The sequence below is a fragment of the Lytechinus variegatus genome, chromosome 1 (genome assembly GCF_018143015.1).
Source record: "Lytechinus variegatus isolate NC3 chromosome 1, Lvar_3.0, whole genome shotgun sequence".
NCBI lineage: Eukaryota > Metazoa > Echinodermata > Echinoidea > Temnopleuroida > Toxopneustidae > Lytechinus > Lytechinus variegatus.
Window position 1 is genome coordinate 30,618,177 of NC_054740.1, and position 26,369 is coordinate 30,644,545.

At 33.2% G+C, this 26,369-nt stretch overlaps 1 protein-coding gene and 1 non-coding gene across 8 annotated transcripts in view; one reads left to right on the forward strand and one right to left on the reverse strand.

The window, feature by feature from the left end:
• Positions 1–26,369, reverse strand: part of LOC121411023 (C-Jun-amino-terminal kinase-interacting protein 4-like) — a gene marked incomplete at its 5' end in the record, with an annotated part of 48,604 nt that overhangs the window by 18,571 nt on the left and 3,664 nt on the right. For 2 of the 7 annotated variants that reach the window (XM_041603496.1, XM_041603487.1), the window contains 12 exon segments: positions 1,183–1,377; positions 2,214–2,273; positions 2,889–3,062; positions 3,642–3,794; positions 4,279–4,336; positions 6,988–7,011; positions 10,333–10,353; positions 13,534–13,616; positions 15,380–15,500; positions 16,099–16,358; positions 23,348–23,395; positions 24,456–24,535. In XM_041603496.1, the coding sequence (XP_041459430.1) occupies positions 1,183–1,377; positions 2,214–2,273; positions 2,889–3,062; positions 3,642–3,794; positions 4,279–4,336; positions 6,988–7,011; positions 10,333–10,353; positions 13,534–13,616; positions 15,380–15,500; positions 16,099–16,358; positions 23,348–23,395; positions 24,456–24,535 (1,277 nt within the window). 7 annotated transcript variants of the gene reach the window in all.
• Positions 25,280–25,413, forward strand: LOC121406652. Its single transcript, XR_005968848.1, has one exon. It is a non-coding gene; the product is annotated as a U11 spliceosomal RNA (small nuclear RNA).

Sequence of the window (26,369 nt, forward strand, 5' to 3'; positions counted from 1 at the left end):
TTCCACGTTTGATGAACTAGACCAGTACACTTACAGAGATATGATGGTAATTCAACATACTGTATACCCCAAACGTGGCCAAAGTTCGTTGACCTTACATGACCTTTGACCTTTTCATGTGACCTGAAACTCGTACAGGATGTTCAGTGATACTTGATTACTCTTATGTCCAAGTTTCATGAGTCAGATCCATAAACCTTCAAAGTTATGATGGTAATTCAACAGATACCCCCATTATGGCCAAAGTTCATTGACCTTTGACCTTGGTCATGTGACCTAAAATGCGCACAGGATGTTCAGTGATACTTGATTACTCTTATGTCCAAGTTTTATGAACTAGACCAACATACTTTCAAAGTTATGATGGTAATTCAACAAATACCCCCAATTTGGCCAAAGTTCATTGACCCTAAATGACCTTTGACCTTGATCATGTGACCTGAAACTTGCACAGGATGTTCAGTGATACTTGATTACTATTATGTCCAAGTTTCATGAATCAGATCCATAAACTTTCAAAGTTATGATGGTAATTCAACAGATACCCCCAATTCGGCCAAAGTTCATTGACCCTAAATGACCTTTGACCTTTGTCATGTGACATGAAACTTTCACAGGATGTTCAGTGATACTTGATTAACCTTATGTCCAAGTTTCATGAAATAGGTCCATATATTTTCTAAGTTATGATGACATTTCAAAAACTTAACCTTAGGTTAAGATTTTGATGTTGATTCCCCAACATGGTCTAAGTTCATTGACCCAAAATGACCTTTGACCTTGGTCATGTGACATGAAACTCAAGCAGGATATTCAGTAATACTTGATGAACCTTCTGGCCAAGTTTCATAAACTAGGTCCATATACTTTCTAAGTTATGATGTCATTTCAAAAACTTAACCTCAGGTTAAGATTTGATGTTGATGCTGCAGCCGTCGGAAAAGCGGCGCCTATAGTCTCACTCTGCTATGCAGGTGAGACAAAAATGAAAAAACAAAAAACACAACACATACATACATAAAAGAAATATATTCAACCAATGAAACAGGACAAATGTTAACTAAACATTCTGAATAAGTCAATATCTGTAGAACCAGCTATGGATCTTGGTCATCATCATGGATATATACAATATAGAAATAAAAGCTAATGATCAACTGTCTTGGGAGACCTTTCACTCACCCATCTTCCAAGAAATCAAAAGCTTTGGTCTTGTTGTCAAGCGATGCAATCGTCTGGGTACGCTGCTTGTTGTTAGGTGCGACATATCCCGTGGGGGCATTGTATCGTACATTTGCCGCGGGGTAATTTCGTCTGGGAGGGGGCGCTGTCATGGAGGAAGAGCTTGAAGATGAACTTGTGAAGAGGTTGCTGAAACTGTCGATTAAAAATGAGGAAATGAAAAATCAAATTGTAATATTCACAGCTGAGTAGGTACATGTAATAGTTGTGCTTTTTATGAATTTTTTATCTATGTAAAATCATTTACCTTTGCAAAAACTAAAAACTGATTGCATAAGGCAATTTGAGATACATGTAGTAATAAATAATCCTTAAGGCATAAATTATATTACTATGTTATTCACCTAGTTCTTTCTTACAAAGATTTATACTATTATTATTTGTTTGGCGTCACCTGTGCCTGGGAGGCGAAAAGCGAACTGAATCACTATGACCCGCAGGTCTCTCCTCCCGATATAACTGATTGGGGGTAATGCAGGTGGACCACTACACCGAGGTTTCCCCCTACTCTTATACGAATAGTGCAGTGGGTTCTTATCGTGCAAAGGTGGTGACTCTCCTCTACACGGGGCCTCCATTTAACGTCCTATCCGAGGGATGGAGTGTTTTCCATTGTAACATAGCCTGCATCTATGAAACATGGGAGAGACGTTTACACACGACGGACTGGCTTCAGTCATCCGCCCGGGGTGGACTCGAACCCATGATCTTTGGTTCGACGGGCAGACGCGTTACCGACTGAGCCAACACCGCATTAAATGAAGACAATTAAAACTCATGTATTTATCAATATAAAATTAAAACATTATCCCCTTTAACACTCTGATATAGCAAATGACTGGATACATAAAGACAAGTGCCACTTTCAACAATGGAATGAAGGGATAAGATCTATTATTCAATGGAGAATCTGATATTAAAGAATATTATTGACAAGGTATATTTGATAGAATAGGGAAGCATACACTTACAATTTCCAGATGGATGATTTGTTTTTCTTTCCTTCAAAGGATGGATGTTCTCTGGAAGCTCTGTAGGATAACAGTAGAAATGTAATTCACATTATGGCAGTCAGTAAACAAATACTTAGGTCATGCTTTGTCACACGCAAGAAAGAATAAGGGATTATTTGGTTGTCCTAATAGTTCTCATCATCATCATCACCACCTCCACTATCATCATCATCATCACATCTTACCTAATCATCTCTGTCCACCTAACAGCTTCTTTGAGCTTGATCAATCTCTCCTTGCCAACCCTAGCCATCACCATCACCACCAACATCACAATCATCACCACCAAACTCACCACTACCATTACCATGTTTTTTTTTTCTACCATCTGTCTACCTGACAGCTTTCTGTAGCTCCATTTATCTCTTCTTGTACTGGCTTTTTACATCAGAATCCTAGGAACCCTACCACCACCAACTACATGCTTATCACCACCATAACTATCACTACCACCATCATTATCACCATCTTACCTAATCATCTCTGTCCACCTACCAGCTTCTTGTAGTTCCATCAATCTCTCCTTGTACTGGCTTCTTTCCATCAGAACCCTAACCACCACCAATAACATGCTGATCACCATCATAACCACCACCATCATCATCATCACCACCATCATTATCACCATCTTACCTAATCATCTCTGTCCACCTAACAGCTTCTTGTAGTTCCATCAATCTCTCCTTGTATTGGTTTCTTTCCATAAGAACCCTAGCCATCTCCACACGAGTGAAGCGTTTCCTCTGGGCCATAGGAACACCTTCTTCATCATCAATCTCTCTGATCTTCTCATTCTCCTCCCTCGCCCTGGAAGACAAAAAGCATTATTGCCTCATAAAGAAGTACATAACACATGTATTCTCTGTTAAAGCTGTTTGAATATATGGACGTTGCTTTCCCTGGGACCTAGAGACAAGGCTGTCATTATCCTGTCCATCAATTTCCATTTAAAAAAAAATTGATTACCAGTACCGAGTCTTATAATGTATGGACTCAAGATTTCTCTGGAATCCAGTGGCAAGGTCTTACAACTGATTACCGGCATTCAGTCTTGTAATGTATGGCCTCAAGAATAATATCTATTTATCTTCTACACTTAACAGCATTCATAATTATCACAAAATATGCTGGCAAGGAATGAAGGGATTCAAATATGGCTACAAATAATGTTGTCCAAATGATCAATTGTTTATCATAGTCAAACAAAAATTCCATCATTTAATGATTTATCAAAAGGAATGTGTAACAAGACAAGCTCCAGCACAGGAGCCTATAAACTTGATTAGAGAATAGTCTCCCTAAAAATTGCAACATATTACAATGCTGCATTTTGAGGTTTAATCTAATGACAATTAAACTTTAAAACAGTTGAGAAAGAATCGTTACTTTTTCAATTCCTCTTCTAGATCTGTGATGCGTACGTTGAGACGAGACTTGGAATTGTTGATGCTCGTAATCTCCTGTTTTAACATCTCTGTTTCTGAAGTGAGTTCATCTACCTGGGCTATGAGATCATCCTTGACAACATTCAAAGCATTCCTAAAGAATGAGAATTGGAATTGGATACATTATAAGGAGGTATATTACAAAATGGATAAACAAATGTGTCAAATAAATAAAAAAAAAACACAGTAAAGAATAAAATGAAATGTAATAATAAATTATATGAAGTCATATAAAAAATAGAAAACAGAAGAATTAAATGAAAAGAAATAAATAAAAAGAATTAAATTGAATATGATGAACTAAAATGGACATTCTAAAAAAGAGGAAAATATGAATGAGAATGACAATTTTAAGTTGAAATAAAACAATTACTCATATGATGTGTGTTTATATACTGGTACTATATTTTATGTACTGTATGTCTCAATTCTAAAACACAGTTTCGTTAAAAGGGGCTTGCAAGATGTTCTTTCTGTAACATAAATGCAGTATGAACAATATATCATTCAAGTATGAAACAGCGAAGTGTGTTCAATCATTTATCATGTGTAGCGGGAATACTCCTTACAAGACTCACTTTGTTTGTCTAAGCTCTGAGTTTTCCATGAGGATGTTCTCCACTTCTTTACCCATTCCTAGGATAGAAAAAGAACAAACACTGATCAAATACGATGATCTTAGGTATTAACTCAGAAAACAAAAATAGCAAACACCAAAGAATTAAAAACATATTTACAATCATAAATATTTCATACCATACAGGTTTGTTTTTAATTTCATTTTTATTTACAATGAATAGACATAAGATTATGAGGAAGAAATAGTTTGTATTTCTCTATGAGAAAGGCTCTTTCAGGAAAATAAGACTTCTTGATCAGGTGTGATATGACTTCTTTAAATGAACTAATCATTTGGAGTAAAAGAACACTTAACATTGTGCAAGCGCAAATGTACCACTACACAACAAAAATTACAATTTTCTTGGTTGGATTCTTTAGATGAGTATGCAGTCAAGGACATACTCTTATTAGGGTGTCAAAAATAACATTCCTACCATATAGACATGACTAGAATAATAGAGAGGTACAATATTTTTTTGACAAAAACATGAGAAGCTGTTACAGTAGAGTAAAATTGAAAAAATAATTCATATGAATAATGTGGTCTGACAGATTTACTACTAACTAGATCTTAAAAGAAAATATTAAATTCTTCCCTGTAAGTATCTAAAGATAGTCACATACTCTCTCAAATGAAATGGGAAAAATTTGTAACAGTGGCAGACAGTTCTGTCATATTGTATAAAAGTTTAATCCTACATTATTCAATCTTAAGTATTTAAGATGATGAGAGTGAAGTGAGCTTTCTAGATCAATTTCAAGAGAAACATGAAAAAAATAAAGCACAAAATTGTCATTTCTACTCTTCTTTATTTCAATTAGAAAATGGAGAAGGTAAAATTTGAAACAAGAACAGTATAAAAGAGTTGATGGCAAGGAAATTATTCTTTTCTTACAACAATAAAATATTTATAAACATTCAAGGCAGGGAGAAAAATCATGTCACAAATACAAACCACAATAGACTATACACACAATAGATTTGTTAACTTCCTTTAAATGCAAATAGAAATATGCAGAAATTTGAATCCCCACTAACCCTCAAAGTTCTGCAGTTCAGGTTTGTATGTTGATAGATATATGGCATAATTTTATTTGATTACATTATAGGGTAGTTAAAAACAAATATGAAACCAAGTCAAATGCTAAATTTTTTATTCGAAAATATAAAACCTATACCGTAAGTCAAATCAATAATAAATTTTCTTATGATAATGCATTTTGCATCATTTCATCTTAGTTCAATATTCTGAGAGCATTCCATAATTATAACATGAAAACAAAGAAGCACCATCATAATGTGGAATATTTTTCCTCATGTAATACCAATGTCATTTGCTGTATCAATTTGAAATGGGAGATAAATATCACTCCTCAAACCTGAAAAGCAAAATTATTTTTCTTTGCGGGTTGCAGTGCCAGCACTAGATTTACTTTTACAATACCATCATCAGCTTCACAAACTACTTGTTGAAAGTGGGCTAACACAACCTAACTATTAAACTACATGTAGCATACTGGCCGATGTAGCTTCTTATTCAAAGTATAAAGGACGAATTGCACCAATTTTATCTCAAATCTAGTTAACTACTCATCCTCATCTTGTCGTGGTTTATATAATATAAATTCCTTTCACACTGACAGGAAAAAGAATGAATGGGACATACATGTATGTGAAATGTAGGATCACCGAACAATAGGACATTCAACCAGAATGGGGATCAAGTTGTTCTAACCAGATGACCCATAATACAAAGCTTAGCAATGATTTAAGAACATTTTTTTAATTACAACTGGCTACATTGATTACAATGCAGAATCAATCAGAAAAATCAAACAGACAATCAATCGCTATTAAAGCTAGGACAAACTCTGATGGGCAACTTTGTGTATATCTTAGGTGTAGGTAAGAGGTAGGGTAAGGGGTATTAATAAATATGGATAGGGTTACATTCAAGTTAAGGATCCAGGCTAAGGTTATGGTGTTACTTGCAGGGAAATTTTGGATGAGGTGAACATTGACCTCAGGAAAACTGCCCTAGAATGAATTAGAGGCAATTGTGATTTAGTCACTTTCTCTGCAGTATGAAACCTTAAAAACACCTTGAATGAACCTTATCATCAATACCCATATACCATGAAGTTGGTGGACTGTTTTAACACTTTGCATATGAAAATGTAAATAATTTGTGCGCAGCTCAGAAAAACTACTATTTCAAAGCTATGACACAGAAGTGGAAACATTCTATTGCTGAGAAAATGTTTCTCTACAGGAATTAGAAACCAGTTTCAGACGATAATCCTATCAAATTCAGTGTTTTTGTTCTCAATTTCAAGGTATTGAGATATAAGGTTAAAACTGACCACCGACTATACTAGTACTACTGTTATGATTAGCTGATACCACTGTCAATAATAATACATGCAGCACCAAAAGTATTGCTGTGCATCATACTACAAGTATCTAATATTTATATTGCTAACATCTAGCTTCTGTCAATTTCCAAGAATACTAAAAAAATATAAAATATTTTTAATCACATAGTCAACATATAAATGAGAAAATCAAGCACAAAGGGTGAGAAACAGATAGCAGAGGAAAAAAGGAAATTTGGAGGTTCAGGACGTCATTGAGGATACCATACATGGGAGCCATCGAGTCTTACCATAGAAGTTATCAGGTGTCATCACTGGTTGTTAGATAGATGCAATGAGTGTGGGATTAATAGAATACAAAATAATATGCTTTTACAGTGAATTACAATGTTTGATGAATATTAGTGAACAACACTCACGCACATGTATATATACATAGAGCCTTTGTATTTTATTGCAAACTTCATAAAATTTTTCATTATTTAATCTTTTTATAAAAGGGGTCAAGAAGGTAGTCATCAAACACTTTGATGAACATGACCATTCGGTCTCTATTAAACTAGTAAAACAACAATTTAATAATAAGGTCAGATGCAATATTGCATGTAAAATTATTTGAGTTAATTTTGAACATTACCAGTTTGAATAAAGCATGAACCTATCTATGACACAACCAGAGTTTTATTCTTATAATAAGTCTAATATTTTTATCTATAGTGTGCAGCCATATCTAGCATCAATTTCCTTTCAAGACTTCAAAATATAATGATAGGTCTACAATAGACTACTGTATTCATGGGAATCGATCTATTAGTATTATCAGCAAAGGATAAATAATACAGTATTATTATTTTCTTTGACGTATATCTCCATTTTGTTGAAGTTTCAAACGAATGCAAATGTGATAATAGGCTTTAAAGCTAATTTTTGTCCGGGGGGGGGGGGGCAGTCAAATATATTGCTGTACACACGCATGACCCAAAAAACATGTTTAAAGGGCCGCGCGTGTACTCATAAAGGTATAAAAAACACCAATTTTGACCAAACGTATTTAGGGTATGGTTTTTTTTCCAAAGCTTTTTTTTTAAACTAGCCAAACGTGTTTAGGGTATGTTTTTTTTCTCCAAGCTTTTTCCCCTGGGATATATTCTGGCGACATTACAGAACTGGCAACCTCTGGGAATGAAAAATTGTAGTCTGTGATTAAATTTTATTTTTTATATTTCCCCAAGAAAGCATATTTCATAATAAAATGCGAGGCCCACTCGCTCATCGCAGCGCTCAAGCTGCATGCAAGCTAAAATGCACACTGCTTTTGCAGATGAAAAAGAAAAAAATGTAAACATGTGTACATCTCACCAAGTTAGCTGAAATTACATTGATCTAATAACCATTTTTGTGTAGGTTTTATGAAATATACATGAAGACATATAGAGGTGATTTTTCTCCATAAATTACAATTTTGTATTTTTTTTTTACAAGAACGTATTTTTTAAAGAAAACACATACTGCCGTATTTAGGTTGCAAAAACGTACTAAATAAGCCAAAACGTACTGGTTGGCAGATCTGCGTCGGACAACTTGTTTAGGGGCCAAAATGTGTAAATAAAGCCCGAGAAAAAACTGTTTAGAGGTTATTTTCATTTTTGCACACAGAGAAAAACTCGTTTAGGGGGTGTTTGAAATAATTTGGCCACGTGTGTGTACAGCAATACATTTGACTGCCCCCCCCCCCAAGATTTTTGTATAACACTATATCTAGTTCACTAACATCACCAAAATCTACAGAATGCTAAGTTTTGCTCGGAATCAATCTATGAAATTTTTCTCCATTTAACAAGATCAATAAATAACCAAAATATTGTCTTTCAAAATTAACAATGGGCATCAAGATATAAGCATTAAATACAGATTATTGTAGCATGACAATATTCGGATTAGTTGTTCTCAATCCCCAAAGAATACAGGTAAGACAAACCTTGCATAAATTCATTTTCAGAATCACATTCATCACTAGAAAGATCCTCTTTTGAAAGACAGGAATAAATAAAAACAAACAAGGGGAACAAATAGACAAGATACAAAGGTAAAACATAAAAAAACAAGTAGTTATAATCTGATTAATAAACAGGCAAAGAGGAAATTTTGAGAATGATAAATATACATCAGTATGGGTGAACAAAACAGGGAATTGTTATTACTGTAAGCACAAATTAATTAGAAGACAAAAGGAAAGATATATTTTACAAACATAAAACAATAAATCATATGATGATATCATCTTTTGTTTCAACTTCAATAAAATTAATGTGTTGACTCATCACAAACAAACTACACAGTATATATATATATATTTTTTTTTTTTTAAGTGGACTTTGATATGAAGTGAGGCACATAGAAATTGAAAAGAATGGCGGCAGAAGAATGAGTAAAGTACATTTTACCATAAAGCAACAAAAAGGAAAGGGAAGGGGGAGGCTGAATATTTAGACTGTTTTTGTTGTGTTGCATTTTTACATAAATCATACAATTTTAATATTTGATTATTATCTTAATGGTCAGATATACAGTATATGTTAAGAATGTCATTTATGCCAATCTATTCATATGAAAAAAAAATTACAGCCAAATACTATAATGTAATTTTAACAGCAACTGATACCAAAAATCTCTCTGAAATTGGAATTTCTTCATAAATGCTTTTAATCTTGGAATGTATACTACACGCTTACTGCTTATTCTTGACTAGATGTACCTAGGTGAGTGTTAGAATATGGCGCTACCTCTCAAAAAGTTTTTGCTTAGTTAACCTAGGCTTATATCAGGGGGTTTTGTGCAATGCTATAAACAACCCATATGTAACTATGAATCAGTCCTTGGTGTCCACATGCTATGTTACCATCAATAGAAACAACAATAGCATACCTTTCAAAAAAATGTGTGACAAAAGAAGCACTTTTACTATAATCTGTACATTACTACTTTTTTTCAATATGTACTTGCTACCCCCCCCCAAAAAAAGAATGAAAATAAAAAAATAAAAAATCATGCAACAGTCAAATATAAATCAATTAAGTATTACTAGACATACACTTAAATATATGAAAGAGCTAGGTAAGGAGGTAGCATGCATTACAACAAGCTTTGTTGATATACAACCATTTCTGGACAGGATTTAAAGAATTTAGAAAAATCAGCCATCAACGGCAGTTTTGTCCAAATCCATCAAAATAAGAAAATATTACTGTATTAAAAGTATATAGAGCAATATCCAACAAACTGAGGCAAATGCCAGCAGAAATGAAACTTGAGGGGATGTTATTTACATAATCAGGAACAAAATCTAACAAAACTTCTAATTTGGTGGGTTAGGTTGTGAAATTGTGGATAATGTAAGTATCTCAATATTCCTGATGCATTTATTTCTGACACATGCTTGTACACTTTTTTAAAGCTTCCTTTCCAATATGCTAATAAGCAGACAAATACTTGTTTTATTTGTAGATCAAGCCATAAATAATTGCAAAGCATTGCAACACATCTACAGTCAAGTCTCTATAAATGAGTGCTTTGAACTACAACACTGACATTTTGCTACATCACAGACTAAACTGACTATATACTACAATACACACCAGAAAATTCCCCAGGATCCACTAATGAAGACGAAAAAAAAGTTAAAGGATTGGAAAAATATGTAGAATTTTAAGTACTTGCTTGTTATATTCATAATAGATACCATTGACATTTTATGCAATAGGTTTTGTGTGCATCAGAATAGGGCAATTCTGATTGGGTGAATGAGAGTAAGAACGCTTACATGTAAAACCCCCTGGTAGATCCATTAAACTTTTTAATTTTCAGTCACTAGATCATACCCATATAAGCATATCATAAAAATTTCAGCATGAGTGCATTTTTTTACAGACCTAGAAATAATTTCCTCAAGTATGGTAGTGAAAGTGCAGAGAAAGGCGATACATGCAAAGTGTATTAAACTACATCTTAAGAAGGTGATGAAGATTGTAATTTGAAGATTAAAAAAAAATCCTTATCACTTAGTTTTGTTCTCCACCTTTGAGAAAGACAATAACCTTGGGTAAAACCACAACATTCTCATGACAAATTAAAAGATAAACTGTTTACTGACTTTAGTCCCATGTGCCATCTTTTTTGACAAAGTCATCAAATCAACTTAATAGATTATTCAACATAAATTTAGTAAGCTCTGTATACCCCATACAAATTCATCTAAATTCTTCTTTGAAAAGGGAAACTAATCCAAAAGCATACTGAGAGAATGTTATCTGCTATCAAAGTGAAGAATGTCTTCCCTTTTCTACAGTCGTGTAGATAGAGAATATGATGAATAATTCATGATTTAAAGAATGGATATGCAGAGAGCAATTTCATTACTGTTACCAGTGGCGTACCTAGGATTTTACAGGGGAGGGGGGGCAAAACCGTCCGCCCAAAAATTTGACCAGCAAAAAAAATAAAAAAAGTCTTCAGTCACAAATAAAGGTCTTTCAAGCTCGTCAGGGGGGGGGGCATGGATACGTCCTTTGCATTGGTTGTGGCTTGTGCCCCCCCCCCCCCCGTAGGTACACTAGTGACTGTTACCTTTCAAGTCAAACAGAAATAAATATACAAACAGGAAATGAAGGCAATAAAGGCCACCAAATCGTCCAAAATAGTCGATTAAAAGTCCGAAATAAGCCCTGGCAAATTTCAGGGATCAATACAAAGAGTAATTGGGAATGAAGAGAAGCAACAAAAGAAGCCCCACTACAGAAAATATCAAATTTCCCTTGTTATTGTTCACGTTTTGAGGAAAAATTGATAACAAGTTTAATGGCATATTAATATTTAAAGTGTTTATTTTTATCTAAGTACTGCTACTCATGCACTAACTTGAAAGACAAGTAAAAGAAAGCTTGATTTGAGAAATCTAAGAAAACAAGTTCAACAACTCTTAATAGGACGATAAGTCCAGTAACTAAACTGATGTGGTAAATTAGTTAATTTCCAACAAGAATTCTGCCTCACAAAAATCAAACAGCAAAGCAGACGTCCCTATCATACTGTGAAGTGTATGCACCACTAACCCTTGTTTAGATATATTGAAAGAATGCTCAGCAACATATTACCGATATAGACACATGACTAGACAAATCAAATCTACATATTACTATATTACACATTACATGTGTCAAATCTCAAATAAATTTTTTCTGTCAGACTTTGTGCATAAAAACCCATGACATCACAAATACAAAAAAAGGCATGATGTCAAGGATTTGTTCGCGCAACTTTGAAAAAAAAAATAGATTCCCACAATTCTTTTAAGAATTTGATCAGTCCACTTCTTTGTGGTAGACAGGTGACAGTATTATACTGATGTACATTTTTTTAAGGCATCAAAATCTCATTGACTTTGTACACTAATAGCATGGAGCTATGGAGCTATTGTTTTATAGCTCCATGCAATTAGTTTAGTGTTGATACTGAGCATTATCCTATTACCCTCCTGTCAATATATTACAGGGCTATAAAGATGATAGAACAGTTCTCTAATGAAGGTAGTGCTAATCGCTATTATAGTGCACCAATGCCTTTAAAGTGTAATATTGAAGATTTCATTATCACATCAAGTTTAATTGGCTTACATAATTGTACTGGTGATCCAATGTTATTTATGACATTCTTGCATAACACACAATTAGATGGGATGTCTTAGAAGTTAGAATTAAACAATGTTTGATATACAGCCTTCCAGGTTTCAGGTATATGCTGAAATAAACTGTGTCTTTAATTGAATAATACTTCAGAGGTTGGGGGATTGACAATTAAGAATTTGAAGCACTAATGGTACTAAATGTCATCATTATGCCATTCTTGATCTGTCTGAAGGAGATAATTAAATGCAAATGCTATCATCCATTAGATAAAGTCAATAATGGTAGTAGTCATGTCTTTTTTTTTAAAGAAATATTTTCAATAACTCTAACTTAAACATTTGGTTAGTCAGGTAAAGGGGGAATTAAGAGTGGATTAGAAGGTTTTAAAATCATACAGACTTTGCTATTTTGTAAAATAAAAAAAGAGCCCTAAAAATAACATTCCAAAGAGCCTGAAGTCTGCATTCTGGGGCCATTGTTCAGAGATGTTCTGATAATTGCAATTTCTAATTTTGACAACAAATGCTGTTTTACACAACAGGCTCCAGGGGCGGTATTGAGAAAATTTCTCAATATTTTATCTTTTCTAAGAGATAAGTCAATAGGTATTCTGGTGGCTGTCATTACCATTGTCATAAATTTTGTTTCTTCTCTTTAGTGCACACAAATAATGTATGTATTCATAAATGCCTGAATGCATTATTCATAAATGCACATAATCCCTTCACAATGAAAAATGACAAAATTCATGACAAGGGTCTATTAGTCATAAATTTTGACATATTTTTTAGCACCATAATAATCCATTACCATGCCGACCGTATATCAAGCACACAATGATATTGTCAAGATTTGAGTGTTGTATAAGTTTAACTCATCATCCGTGACTATTTTCAAAAGCATTTTTTCATGCTACAAGTAGCAGGTGCCAGATCTCAGGGACAAATGACAATATTAATGATAAATTTATGAATGACAGTTATCAATGGTAACTTCCATGGAATAATTCACTTTGACTGGTTACAGAGCAAAGTTACCATAGTAGTTAACACTGAAGTTATAGTCACCATCAATGATAGGTTTTATGCAACAGGGATCCTTATACATCCACAATCCAGTGGAAAGTTGCCGTGGATACCATTGTTGTATACATACCTACGATGTTAGCACCTTCATCCATCTCACTGATGACAGACGGATCCAACTCATCAAAGATGGTGGCAGACTTTGTACCTTGGCTACAGTTTTTTTTAAAGAAAATGAAAAGAAATGGTAACGAGAATACAGAAACTAAATAATGATGAAATGCTTTGTTTGTTTAAGATCTGAAATAAATTAGAGCTTAGATAAAACATAGTGTAGTATGTTTCACGGTACACCATGTATCTTTCTCATTCTCCTGAGGATGACAAGAACACACTTGTCGAAATCTAGATTGGGTGGTATTTTTCAGGACCAACACTTGCCCAAGAAAGATACATGGTGTACCGTGAAACCTACTAAACTATTCTTCTTCGCCATGGAAATCTTCAATAGATAAAACATGTTGCAATCTAAGATTACATAGTTGGGCTCTGAAGAAGGGCAAGTGTAAATTTGGTGATGTAAATGTCAGCCTACTGAATTCCTTCTTTGAATGTCTTTGAAACAAGGTCAGCATTATTAAAGAGTGAAAACCCATATACTAAAGAGATCTTCTTCATGTATTTTCGACAAGGGTGTATCTCTGCTTTCATAAGATAAAAATGTTGTTTTATTTGATCCATGCTGTGACTAGAATGCTTAACAATTAAACTATTCTATCTACATGAACACAATTTTCTACATATATTCATAATATTTATTATCAACTTTGATTAATTCTCACAAAGATCATACTGACTTGGCTCTGGAAAAATACCTTTGACCCAATCTGCATCAATACATAAAGCTAAGTGTTTCTATTGTCACTTACATATGAACATCTCACTAAATCAAATAGTTTTATTACAATTGAATCATCTTTAATGATTTTTTTATGTACTAATGAGCAGGCAATTTTTTTTATGTATGGGTGCTATTTTCTATAACTTACTGTTTAAATCTGCTGTTTTGCATAATGTTTCACATGACAGTGAATGTGGATTCTCCAGGGCTCATTTTAGTATCTCAGGTCAAAATCACCCGAGCCCATGTGCAATATTTTCCCTGCTTGTGAGCATTTACTCAAGATGATTCAAACATGATAAAACTAGTCACATGTACCTGCATTGTGCAATTTATATTACACTTTTCAGGGGAACTGCAAGAATATATTTACAAATTTTACAATTTTAACTGTAGTAGATCAAATTACTCTCCTTGTCAGGGTTCCCAGCTTTTCAAGAAAACAAAATTCCCTGATTTTTCCCCTGATGAAATCTAAAATTCCCTGATAATTATTTAAACTCATTCCCAGTTTCGCATATTTTGTAAGTTGTTGCAGTGAATTACATGTATTTTCAGTATAAAAACAATAAGGTATAACCAATTAGTACCACCATAACCAGTCATTCAATGGACGTTGTTTTGATATGCAACAAAATACAACCAGTCTGACTGACTATCGTGTTTTCAACTTTTGGGCTGATCAAAATTCTCTGATTTTTCCCTCATTTGAGGCATTTTTTTCCTGATTTGGAGGTTGCTTTTTTTTTAATTCCCTGATTTTTCCCTGACTGGAAAAGAGTAAAATAATTTTCCCTGATTTCCCTGATGGGCTGGGAACCTTCCTTGTTGAAAGAAGCAGATAAGAAATCAATTGCAATATGTAATTAATTGCAAGACATATGATTGATACAAGATAAGTACCTCTTTATATGAGTACCTAAAATAGATTTGAAATTGATCGCAAGTTTGTTTTATAATGTCCCATTAGATTCATATCAGCCTTTTAAAGCCTTGTGAAATATGAGCTAATTTGAGCAACAAGCTATGTCATATCTGTTTTAAATCAAGTGATTTTGAATCTAAATATATCCACCTTTTGACAGGTAGATTAGCCGGTCTGGTGACCCCTCCTTCATTGAGTTCTGGAGTACTTGCAATGATGTCTCTCAGAGCAGGGTTTAATACATGCCTGTTGTCTATCTGAGGTGTCATCACTGTACAGGAAGAAAGAAGAATTTTGAAAAAAAAGTGACAAGAGAGAATAACAAGTATAAAGCTGTATTAAATGTCTTTTCAATTATCACATTATTTAAAATATAGTTGTAAAATCCCCTCTCTATTTGTTTCAGCCCTGCAAGTCAAATTTCATGTATCATCAGAACTTGAAAGCAAGGGGAACATCTGGGAAAAGGCCAAAAACAAGAACAAAGAGGTCAATTAAATTGCCATTAGGCTTGATAAAAAGTGTAATTTTGAATTACCACAACGTCCTTCATTTCAAAAACATACTGAATGACAGAAAGCTGCCACTTTTTGATGAGGAAATCATTGCATGTAATTTTCATGAACTGCAATAGTAACAAAAGAAAGCATTCTTAAGGTATGAAACTTTGTGAAGTTGAAGGTGATGGTCAAAGATGTCCAAAACTGCAAAAACTAAAAAATTGAAGAAAAAAAACCACAAAAGTTTCTCAATTTTGTGCAAGTTCACGAAATGAAGAATGAGAAGAAAGAATATCGCCTATGCAGAAAATATCAAATTTGACCCTGCTTGCATGCAGATATATTAAGTTGAATAGAGTGTAATGATACCTGTCTCTGCATTCATAGTAGGGACTGTAGCCTGTGTTTCTGTGGTGGAGGACCCTGTCCCAGCAGCGATAGGTGATGTCATCGTCTCCGTCAGTTCCTTCTCTAGGTTCTTTTCATTAGATTTATCATTGAACTTGTTGAGAGCATTAGAGGGAGTGGTGGTCGGCGATGTCAGGTCATCGGACATGATCCTCTCCTTGGTAGGTGTCAGCTGGTCATCGTCAAATCCATCCACCAATTGGTGTTTCTGAATGTTTATCCTATGGGAATGGATAAGAGTGAGCAAAGTTACAACAAAAGTATGCCTTATATACATGTCATCTGGAAATTAATGGGAATTATAATCTGTACATTCTTACAGATTTGGGGTTTGCTTGTTTACATATTTGGATACACTTATTCATCACAACTGTGTATTAAAGGATGAAAGATAACAGCTAAATATTTATACTATATGCCAGTCTCTATCCTTTATTATTATTGGATGTTAACACATCTGTCCAATCAAAGATTTTTCATTTTTGGGTAAAATCATGATATTTGAAAGTAAAAATAAGTCACTTTTATTACATCCCCTTTCTATTTCATTTCCACCTTGGTGGAATTAACTTACATCAAACTTGAAGGGAGTGGGTATTTAAACTGACAAACTTGTTAGAGAAACTATGAAAAGGTAAGTTACTTATAAAAGGCAAAGTGCATATTTTTTGTTGTTGCATAAACAGTATACAGTGCGTATAAAAAAAAACGGGACAGATTTGAAAAGTCTATAAATTTTTTGTTTCAAATTATGATCTCTATATTTTGGTGTCAAAAGATACTCTGGGGTCTTATCCTTCAAATGCTATTAAAAAAATTTAGTTTCGTTCACGCTTGAGCGAACACGGAATGTTTTTGTCAGGGGTTAAAAAGGAGGTTTGCGCCAAAATGGCATCAAATGATAAACATGATGATCGGACTTCTTGCTAACAGCAGACTTCCTCTTAATCTTTACATTATCTTTGCCATAATTTTTGTATTATGCGGTCAAAATTCATTTCCAAATCTACTAATTTGCTCAAATATTTCTGTTGTTCCTTTTTTAATATCCTGTTTTAGCATTGAATTTTCCTTCTTTAGGCAAGAACAATTTTTTTTTAAACCGAAGTATGAGAGAGTGTTTTTTTTTCAAATCCTTTCATTGTGTGCTACAAAGGTTATGGTGCTTGAACAGTGGCATACTGATGGGTTGGGGCTAGGGGTGCTCCCCCCCCAAAAAAAAAAAAAATCATGACCAAGAAAATAACAGAAAACATGGAAAGTGAAATATGATATCGCTTTCTGAATATTATGTCAAAATCACAAAATCAGACATTTTAATGAAAAGGTGGAAATTTTTTTGCTTGCTAGCTTCACAACTTTTTAATACATTTTACTCGATCTGCCATATCTTGCTCCTTCAAAATTGACTCAATAAACCATTGCTCAATAAACCATAATGGTTTATTGAGTCAATTTTGAAGGAGCAATGATTGCCATTAAAAGACATAAATCCCTTCCTGTTTGCCCTGTCAAGCACATGATTAAACTTGGTGAAGGGTTCAATAACCCCTTGAAAATAGGATTCATGTCTTTTATAGGTACCATAACATGATTTGTTTCACATAATAAAAGGATTTGAAAAAAATACAAATTCTTCCAATTAATAATGCAAATCTTCCTACTTGGGTTGACAAAAAGTCTTATTTTCTTACTTACATGTATGAAAGAAAATACAAAGGTAAAAGTAGTTTAAATGAAAAACAAAATAATTCAGGTAAATAAAATTGTAATGAAAATTGACAGCATGATTCGAAAATTATGGCAAATACAATGAAAAGATTAAGAGAAAGTGTGTTGATTAGCCAAAAGCCTTATTCTCAAATTTCTAATTTTTGCCATTTTGGCGCAAGCCTCTTTTTGAACCCCCGACAAAAACGTCCCGTGTTCGCTCAAGTATGAACAAAATTTATTTTTTTAAATGGCATTTCAAAGATAAGATCTCACAGCATCTATTAACATCAAAATATAGATATAATATTTTGAAACAATTTTTTAATAGACTTTTCAAAACTGTCCCGTTTTTTTTTTGATACGCACTGTATAGCATATAGGTTCTATGGGTACTTTTCAGGGGCTGGGTCTATTATTCATTCAAAGTCTAAAAGAATACTGTATAAAATGAATTTTGAAGGTATGATTTAAGGAATCAAATTAAAATTATAACAGAAATGAGAGCAAACATGTTGACTTCAAAAATTATTAAGCAAATATGATTAATTAATCACCAGCAAGTACACATGTGAAATCAAAGTAAATTGTGTAAATAAAACTGAAATACCAGGAATTAGAAGGTGCAAAGAAAGTGCTAAGAAAAAATTCTTATACTATAAGTGCAGAGGAATGACTAAATTTTCAAATGTCAAATTAACAACTTTCTTGTAAAATGTTGTAAGATAAAACTTTATTGTGCCAAATTCAACCATCAATGTGTTGAATTACCCTAGAACAGTCAAAACTGAATTTAACATTTGAAAAAAAATTGTCACTCCTCCACTCTTATAAATGGTGAGTTAATAACATTTACATGTAGGTTTGCAAAGTATTTCAAAGGTGAACTGCATATGAATGATCAGTGTAATAACTGATTGATTTTCAAACATCATCTGTTGAAAGCCACATCAATTATATCCACTAAAATCATTATACACACAATAAGCACCCTTCTGTCACCCAAGAGATGATAGGTACAGATGCTATACAGAATGAAGAATTTACAATCAATTGCGCCCCCGACTGCCAGCATGTGAAAGGCAAATTTTAAGCTAGCTCGTACAAAGCTTCTATCAAAATAATATAGCAAAATCACAAAAAATGATCAAAATGACTAAAATATTGCTAGTTAGGTCAATATAGGTGCATTTGTGCTTCTCAGATGAAATGAAGATAACATAAATCTGAAATGCAATATGTCTGCTGGCTAAGGAGTTAAAAGAGACTGCATTGCACAATATTTATGGTGGAAATACAGAAATTGTTAAAGGACAAGTCCACCCCAACAAAAAGTTGATTTGAATAAAAAGAGAAAAATCCAACAAGCATAACAATGAAAATTTCATCAAAATCCGGTGTAAAATAAGGTTATGACATTTTAAAGTTTTGTGTAATTTCACAAAATAGTTATATGCACATCCTGGTCAGTATGCAAATGAGGAGACTGATGATGTCATCCACTCACTATTTCTTTTGTATTTATTATATAAAATATGAAATGTTCTCCCCAATGTCAAGTGAAACAATGATTAAATCCTCCTTGAACATGTGGAATTAGCATTGTTTAATACGATATAGTTCGATCAAGTTGGTCCTTACTGTCAAATCGGTAAAAAATGAAATATTGTATAATTCAAACAATTAAAAAAAAAGAAATTGTGAGTATGGGACATATCACTGTTTTATGAAAAATAAGTGAAACTTTAAAATGTCATAACTTTCTTATTTTACATCCGATTTTGATTAAATTTTCAGCATTATGCTAGTAAAAATAAATACTTTTCTGGGGTGAACTTGACCTTTAATGAAACAATTGCATCTGTGTTTAAATAAACCAAATTCTCATGGAAATGCCAATCTCAAATGCACTTTTTTGTGAATTTCCCATTGCCATTTGTACAAATTCAAGGAAGGGTGCAACAGAGATTTGAACTGAACAGGTTTTGAAATGCCTAATGAGTATCGAGTATAAAAGCTGTGATTGATATTTTGGAATCTGAACGCAAGTTTTGCAATGATAAGTAATACAAATCAACTCTTCAAAATTTTGATAGAATTACATACGTATATCATTCTAATTCAAGAGACTTCAGCGACCCATTTCATGAAACTTGTTATAAACATATTTGCAATAATAACTACTGAAATCCTTCTGTCTGATGATAAATTTGTTATAGAAATTCTTCATTTGTTACTATAACAAGTCTTCATGAAGCAGGATTATTTTACAGCTGCACTAGAACTAATAATTTATTTTCCCATGGTGCACTGCACAAATCCTCAATAGGCGGTGCTGCACCATCCCGAGTTTGCCCAATCTCGAGATTTTAGCCCGATCGTCCCTCCTCGCGAATAATGTCAAGATTAAAAAAACTCAATTCCTGCTTGAGTGAGGCATCGATGCATTATGGTCTGACGCCGTGAATAAATAATCCTGAGTGCGTCTGCACCTATGAATTTAGCGCAATAATTCGTGAAATAGCACGCTATTTTGCAAATCTCGAGATTAATCCTACGAACTAGCGCGATAATTGTGACTCCATTGCAAATAATCTCGAGATTGTTCAGATCGGGATAATTTGCCGGATCAGAAATACATGTAGCGCGCTAATTTGAAAACTCGGGACGGTGCAGACGGCCCTAATAAGCTGGAGTCACTTGATGGCACTTTTGATTGTAAATAAATAATATTCCCAAAGTCCCAAAACAAAGGATAAAATGAAAATGCTGTAAATATGGAAGTGAGACTTTTTTATTAATAAAATCAAACTACTCAAACTATTGTTAAGTTTAATAGCTCTTAGGATGACAATGAGAATTAAAAAAAAGCCTGGTAAAGAAATGTAGAACTTGAAATTATGAAAGATGCCCCCATGCAAATATACATGTATAGGTAATGGATAGGATTTTGAGGGTGGGTTGATGGTGTGAGTAGGAAAATCCATGCATCTATTTATGTTATTTCAAAATGCAATATATCAAACAACAAACAATGTGATATGTGCATGCACAATGTCAATGAATAAAAGTGTATATCTAAGCCATATATCTGCATAATTTTTTTGTCATATTGTTTTTCCACCTCTTTTCATCCTAATTGTACGCTTAATACATTGGTCACATTTGCTCTATGGCGGCCATACAGCGAATCGAAAACAGCCGTTTTATTCATTTTTATTAAAAAACCACCTATGTGTAGCTGGTACAAAAAATGTTAAAAAGGATGTTTTCGACTCGCAGTATGGTCACCGTAGAGCAAATGTGACCTAGGTACAAGTCCAGAAAATTAGGGGGACTGATAATAAAGGAAATGAAAAAGATGTATTTCTTTCCATTAGGCATGAGAAGCCAGTTTAACAGTGGAATTCAAGATAACATACTTCAGGATCAGATTTGAATATTACAACTGGGCTGTTTTTTAATTTCTTTTTATCCATCAAATTTTGGCATATGGCTTAGATATGAATGGTAGAATAAAACAGAATTATGTTAAACAAATAGGAGTTCCAGACTTTTCCAAGCAATAAAACAAATATCCATTCGTTAAAACTAACATATTTAATACTAAAAAATATATTTCATTTTTCAGAATTATAACAGAAAAAAATTGTACAAAGGGTAACCACCAGTTTAAAATATATCATTCTGACAGATCAATTAATTTTGACTGATTGATTTTATTTTATTAATTTCAAATAATCGGATTGGTTTTCAAATAAAACAAAAGCACGATATTTAAATGATATTTGTCAAACGAACACTCATTGCAATCATAAAAATCAAGATGTAATTAAGCAAAAAAGGCTGGAACCCTATTCAGATGACTATTAAAAGTACAATCAATTTCCAACTTAGCCTTTGTAGTGGCCATAATGTTGAGGAGTTAATAATGCAAGCAGGCAGTGAATACACTATACACAAACATTCTTTTCTACATTTCTCTCTCATCTACAATGAAGATCTAGAAAATGGGAAGATATCTGTATATAAAACAAATAGAAAAACATGTCGGTTGGAATTAAGGAAGGAAAAGGAATAAAAACAAATGCAATCGCTAATACATGTTATTTTAAAGTCAATCTGTTACTTGTGTACACTAAATATAAATATTTATACACCATGGATAGTTTTTTTATGATAGGGTTACAATAAATATATCCCAACCACCCGACTAAAAGGGGTATGTATAGATACATTTCTAGCATTAAACCTGATTTGAATTCAGATGAAATTTCTTGAAGGAAGAAAATGCCAAGACATGTGGAAATAATATTTGTGCTAAGTACTACATGTATATACTGTACTTGTTTTATTTGACAAAAATCAACTAAACTATATATGTCAACAAGATCATTAAACAATTTTCACTGTTTTAATCACTTCCAGGCTCAAATCATTGTTTGATTATAAAATAATAATGATTGAATTATTAGGAAATAAGGTTTGTGATTTGTTGGCTTCGAATTTAGAATGTTTCTTTCCAAAAGCCTTCATAATTAAAAGTAATTGCTCACAACACAATTAGATCATTAAAATTGAATTTTGTATTTCAATTGTTTATTGTGGTTTGAAAAATGATGCCTCAGCTTCTTTCACCTAACCACACAATATAAGCTCATTTGAGAGGATAAAATCTGCAATCAACTGCACTTTTTAGGTTTTTGTTTTATAAAGATCTAAGCCATTACAATTTAAGGCTGCTACATTGAATGTATGTCATTTTGACAATGACACTGTGAATGAATTTAGAGTTTGATATATCAGTCTCTTTATAAGAAATTATGTTGTGTCCGAACATGGGATTTGACTTATAATTGAAAGCAAGTTTCTTTTGTTTGAGAATGCATCATTCAATGAATACCACAACATACATGTACAAAGGCTACCAACCCACATCTTTTCAATGCCACCTTATAAAATAATCAAGAAATTAACATTTTACATACTGTATTCCATAATGCATTTAAAGCATTATAAATTATTTATTTATTTATTTATTTATTTATTTATTCATTCATTCATTCATTCATTTACTTATTATTTTTGTTAAATTTCATTTATGTATTCATTTATTACTATCATTTTGGGGTGGATGCCAAATGATCACTACATAATTCATTCTCTTTTAGTCCATTTTAGTGTATGAAGAGATAGGCAGAATACACTGACTATTAAACTATTATATAAAGGAGTACATTTTTATCCAAATAAAGATATACTTTTAAAAACAAAATATACACATGTGCACTAAAAACCAATCATGCTCTTAAGTTAGATGAACCAAATGTGCCTTTCCAAGCTACATATCATATAATACTCATGGTTAGTTCAACAAAAGAAAACATGCATTTAATACTCTCAAGTCAAAGGTACATGTGTATGCATATTTATATATATGTGAGTATAACATTGCCAGATATCAGTAATGATTACAAAGGAAATGATCTGTTTCTCATACTCATCATCCCCCCTTGAATAAGTCGGAGATCCAAGCTCGTGATTCATTCTGCATCAAAGAGGATTTATTTTGGGGCCAATTCATTGATGTGCCATGATTTCTGATTATTTTCTTTTATTTAAACCAAGATATCATAAATAGATTTTTGATATCTTACTTATTTAGATTCATCCCTTCAATAATATACAAACAAAATATCTGAAAAGGTACTCATCACAATGTCATATAATTATCATCCCCTATAAATAAATGAAAATATAAAAAAACAAAATCTTGTAGAGCAGGAGTATTTATTATCCATTCCAACAGATACATACATGTTCAGTATACATGAGAAACAGTACTGAATAGATTGGAAAGAATGACAAGCTTTTTAGAGAGGTGTCAAACAGAAGTACCAAAGTATCTTTATAAGGTCATATACATGTAGACCATAGAAAAAAAAGCACCACAATTGTACCATCATCCCTTTGATAAATATGAATTTCTGTTTCCTTTATGTGTTGCAGAAGAGATCTGAAGGTGCGTTTCACAAACTTCAGCAGCATTAAAAGCAACTAAAATCAAACTAAATTCAAATACCCAGTTGTGTGTGGTATAATGGTCAAAGAATGCTTGGAGTGTGTTTTTGCTTCCGTGTAATTATGAAGAAGTCTATATGTAAAATAAATGTCCTACAGCACTTAAGCATGAATTTTAGTCACACTTAAATCCTCGTAAAACATCCCCTTTCTTTCTTTTTCCCTTTTTTTTTTTTAGAAAATGAGCATGTCTCCATGAACAGGATTGTGTTCAAGTTGCCAAAAAATTCTTACCCATAAGCCAAAGAAATAATGCCAAAATTTATCAACTTGATTTAAAACTCTCCTCATTTACTTGCGGAGCTTGAGTTGAAACTGCTAGCCTCCCCCCCCCCCATAAAAAAAATCTGAGTTGGTGTGTGAGTGTAATAGCTCCATGGTGTACGTGAACAGTGCCTTTACATTTCACCCAAGGACCCCAAATAATATCATTTCACAGCAGCATTTCTTGATCTATATAGTTTTATGCAATTTTGTAGAAGGGTGGGGGATGTGGTGGTATCATATTATAAAAGGAAATCCCCTACCTGAACCTTTGTTGTGTGGTAGTATCAACCTGTCCCATCATCTTGACCCGGTCAACATACTCCAAGTACTTCTGCACAACCTGACAAGAAAAGAGACAGTTTGAAAGAGAGTGAATGAAATTGGTAAAGCCATCTACAAATCTCCAAAAATTAAGGGGAGAATGCAAAAAGAAGACCATGAAAAAAACATGACAACATGCATGTACAGTGAATTTGATGACCACAGTAAGTCTGTTAACTCTGTTTCAAATGAAAACTCTGAAAAGGGTAACATAATAAGATTAAGGTAAAACATTTCTTGTTCAGTTACTTCATTTCATTTTGTTCATTAAAATAAAGATTTCAGTTATACATGTAATTGAGAGGAAGAAAGAAAGAGAGAAAGAGAAACTAAAAGAAAGACAGATGGGAGAGGGAGAAAAGAAAGAGAGTGAGGAAAAGAGGGAGAGATGACAGAATAAACTAAAGTGTGTGTATACATGTAGACTACACTGAGAGTGGGTATGCCTGTATGCATGCAAGCACCCACTGCACAACTGGTCCAACGAGCAAGCACAATACGTATTCATGAGTTCCTAATGAATATGCATTTCTTCATACAAGAGTGGTAAATTTCATATTTCTTTGCTAAAAATGAAGAAATCTGTGCTTGGGGTTCAAAAACACTTGCACAATATCTTCTAAAAATTATATAAATGTTATCATGGCATACCAAATGACAAAATCATCAACGTCTGAATAAACATTTCAAAATAAAAAGTACTAACCATTTTACTTAATACATATTAAATATACAGTCATCATGCAACAACCACCTTCTGATCAAAAAGGGCTTTTGCTGCTTGTGGCACATGGGATGCCCCAATGGGGTTTCCTGTGCGGAATCACTATCAAGAGATTTCGGAAGCATAATATTTGTGATCTGTGGCTGTTAGTTGTCTCCTGCACTGACGCCCTATTATTTTTAGAACTACAACAACCAAACTGCCAGTGTGGGGGGGGGGGTGATTCAAATCTTCATAAAAGCCATTCTAAGTTTTGCTTAGACTATAACTACAGGGTAGATTTTTCAATTGAAATCAAACTCAATTTTATTTTAAACAAAAATATATTTATATATCCTAACACTTCTTCAATATGGAATGAGTTCAAAATTTCATGATAAATTTCTTTGTAGCCTACTAAATCTAATCGCTAATTCATTTATAGATACATGCTCAAAAGTCCCTTTTCAAAGAAAAAATGAACACATTACTGTGAGAGGGCGATAGAAGCTTTAATAAGTAAAATTTATTCGATAGATATTGATTGACAGATAGATAGACAGATAGACAAGGTTTGAGAATGTATTGCAGAAAGAGCTGTAATCAACCACAACTCTGAAAATCAAATGGACTTGATTTTCAGCCAAACAGAAGCATAATACACAAGTCAAATTTCTCTTTACATTCAAATGAAACGCTTTCGACAATGGGCCCTTCAAAAGACGATATCAGTTTGCCTTCCTGAAGGTTCTTTAATCAATTTGATTTCAAGCTCATATGATAAAACAATTGTCCCCATCAACTCAAGCACCCCCAGTGTCAACACCCTCTAGATAAAAGAGAATTTTGATTAGAAAGCAAGTCCCTAGCCTCTTCTGATCAGAGGGATTCAGATTAGTGCCCTGTAACACAATGGTTTGCAATCAATCGCACATTTGAAAATATCAACTCTGATTGGTTACAGCTCGGTCTTTTCAATGAAATGCAAATGCAAGAAGGATCTTGATTGGTCGTTACCTTTTTTTGCTATTGATCGTTACATTTGTGTTAAGGGGCCCAGATGCTTTCTAAATCAAGATTTCAGTCTGTGAAATGTCTCCTACATGTACATGACTCACACTTTAAAGGGAATGGACAATGTGGCCTATTT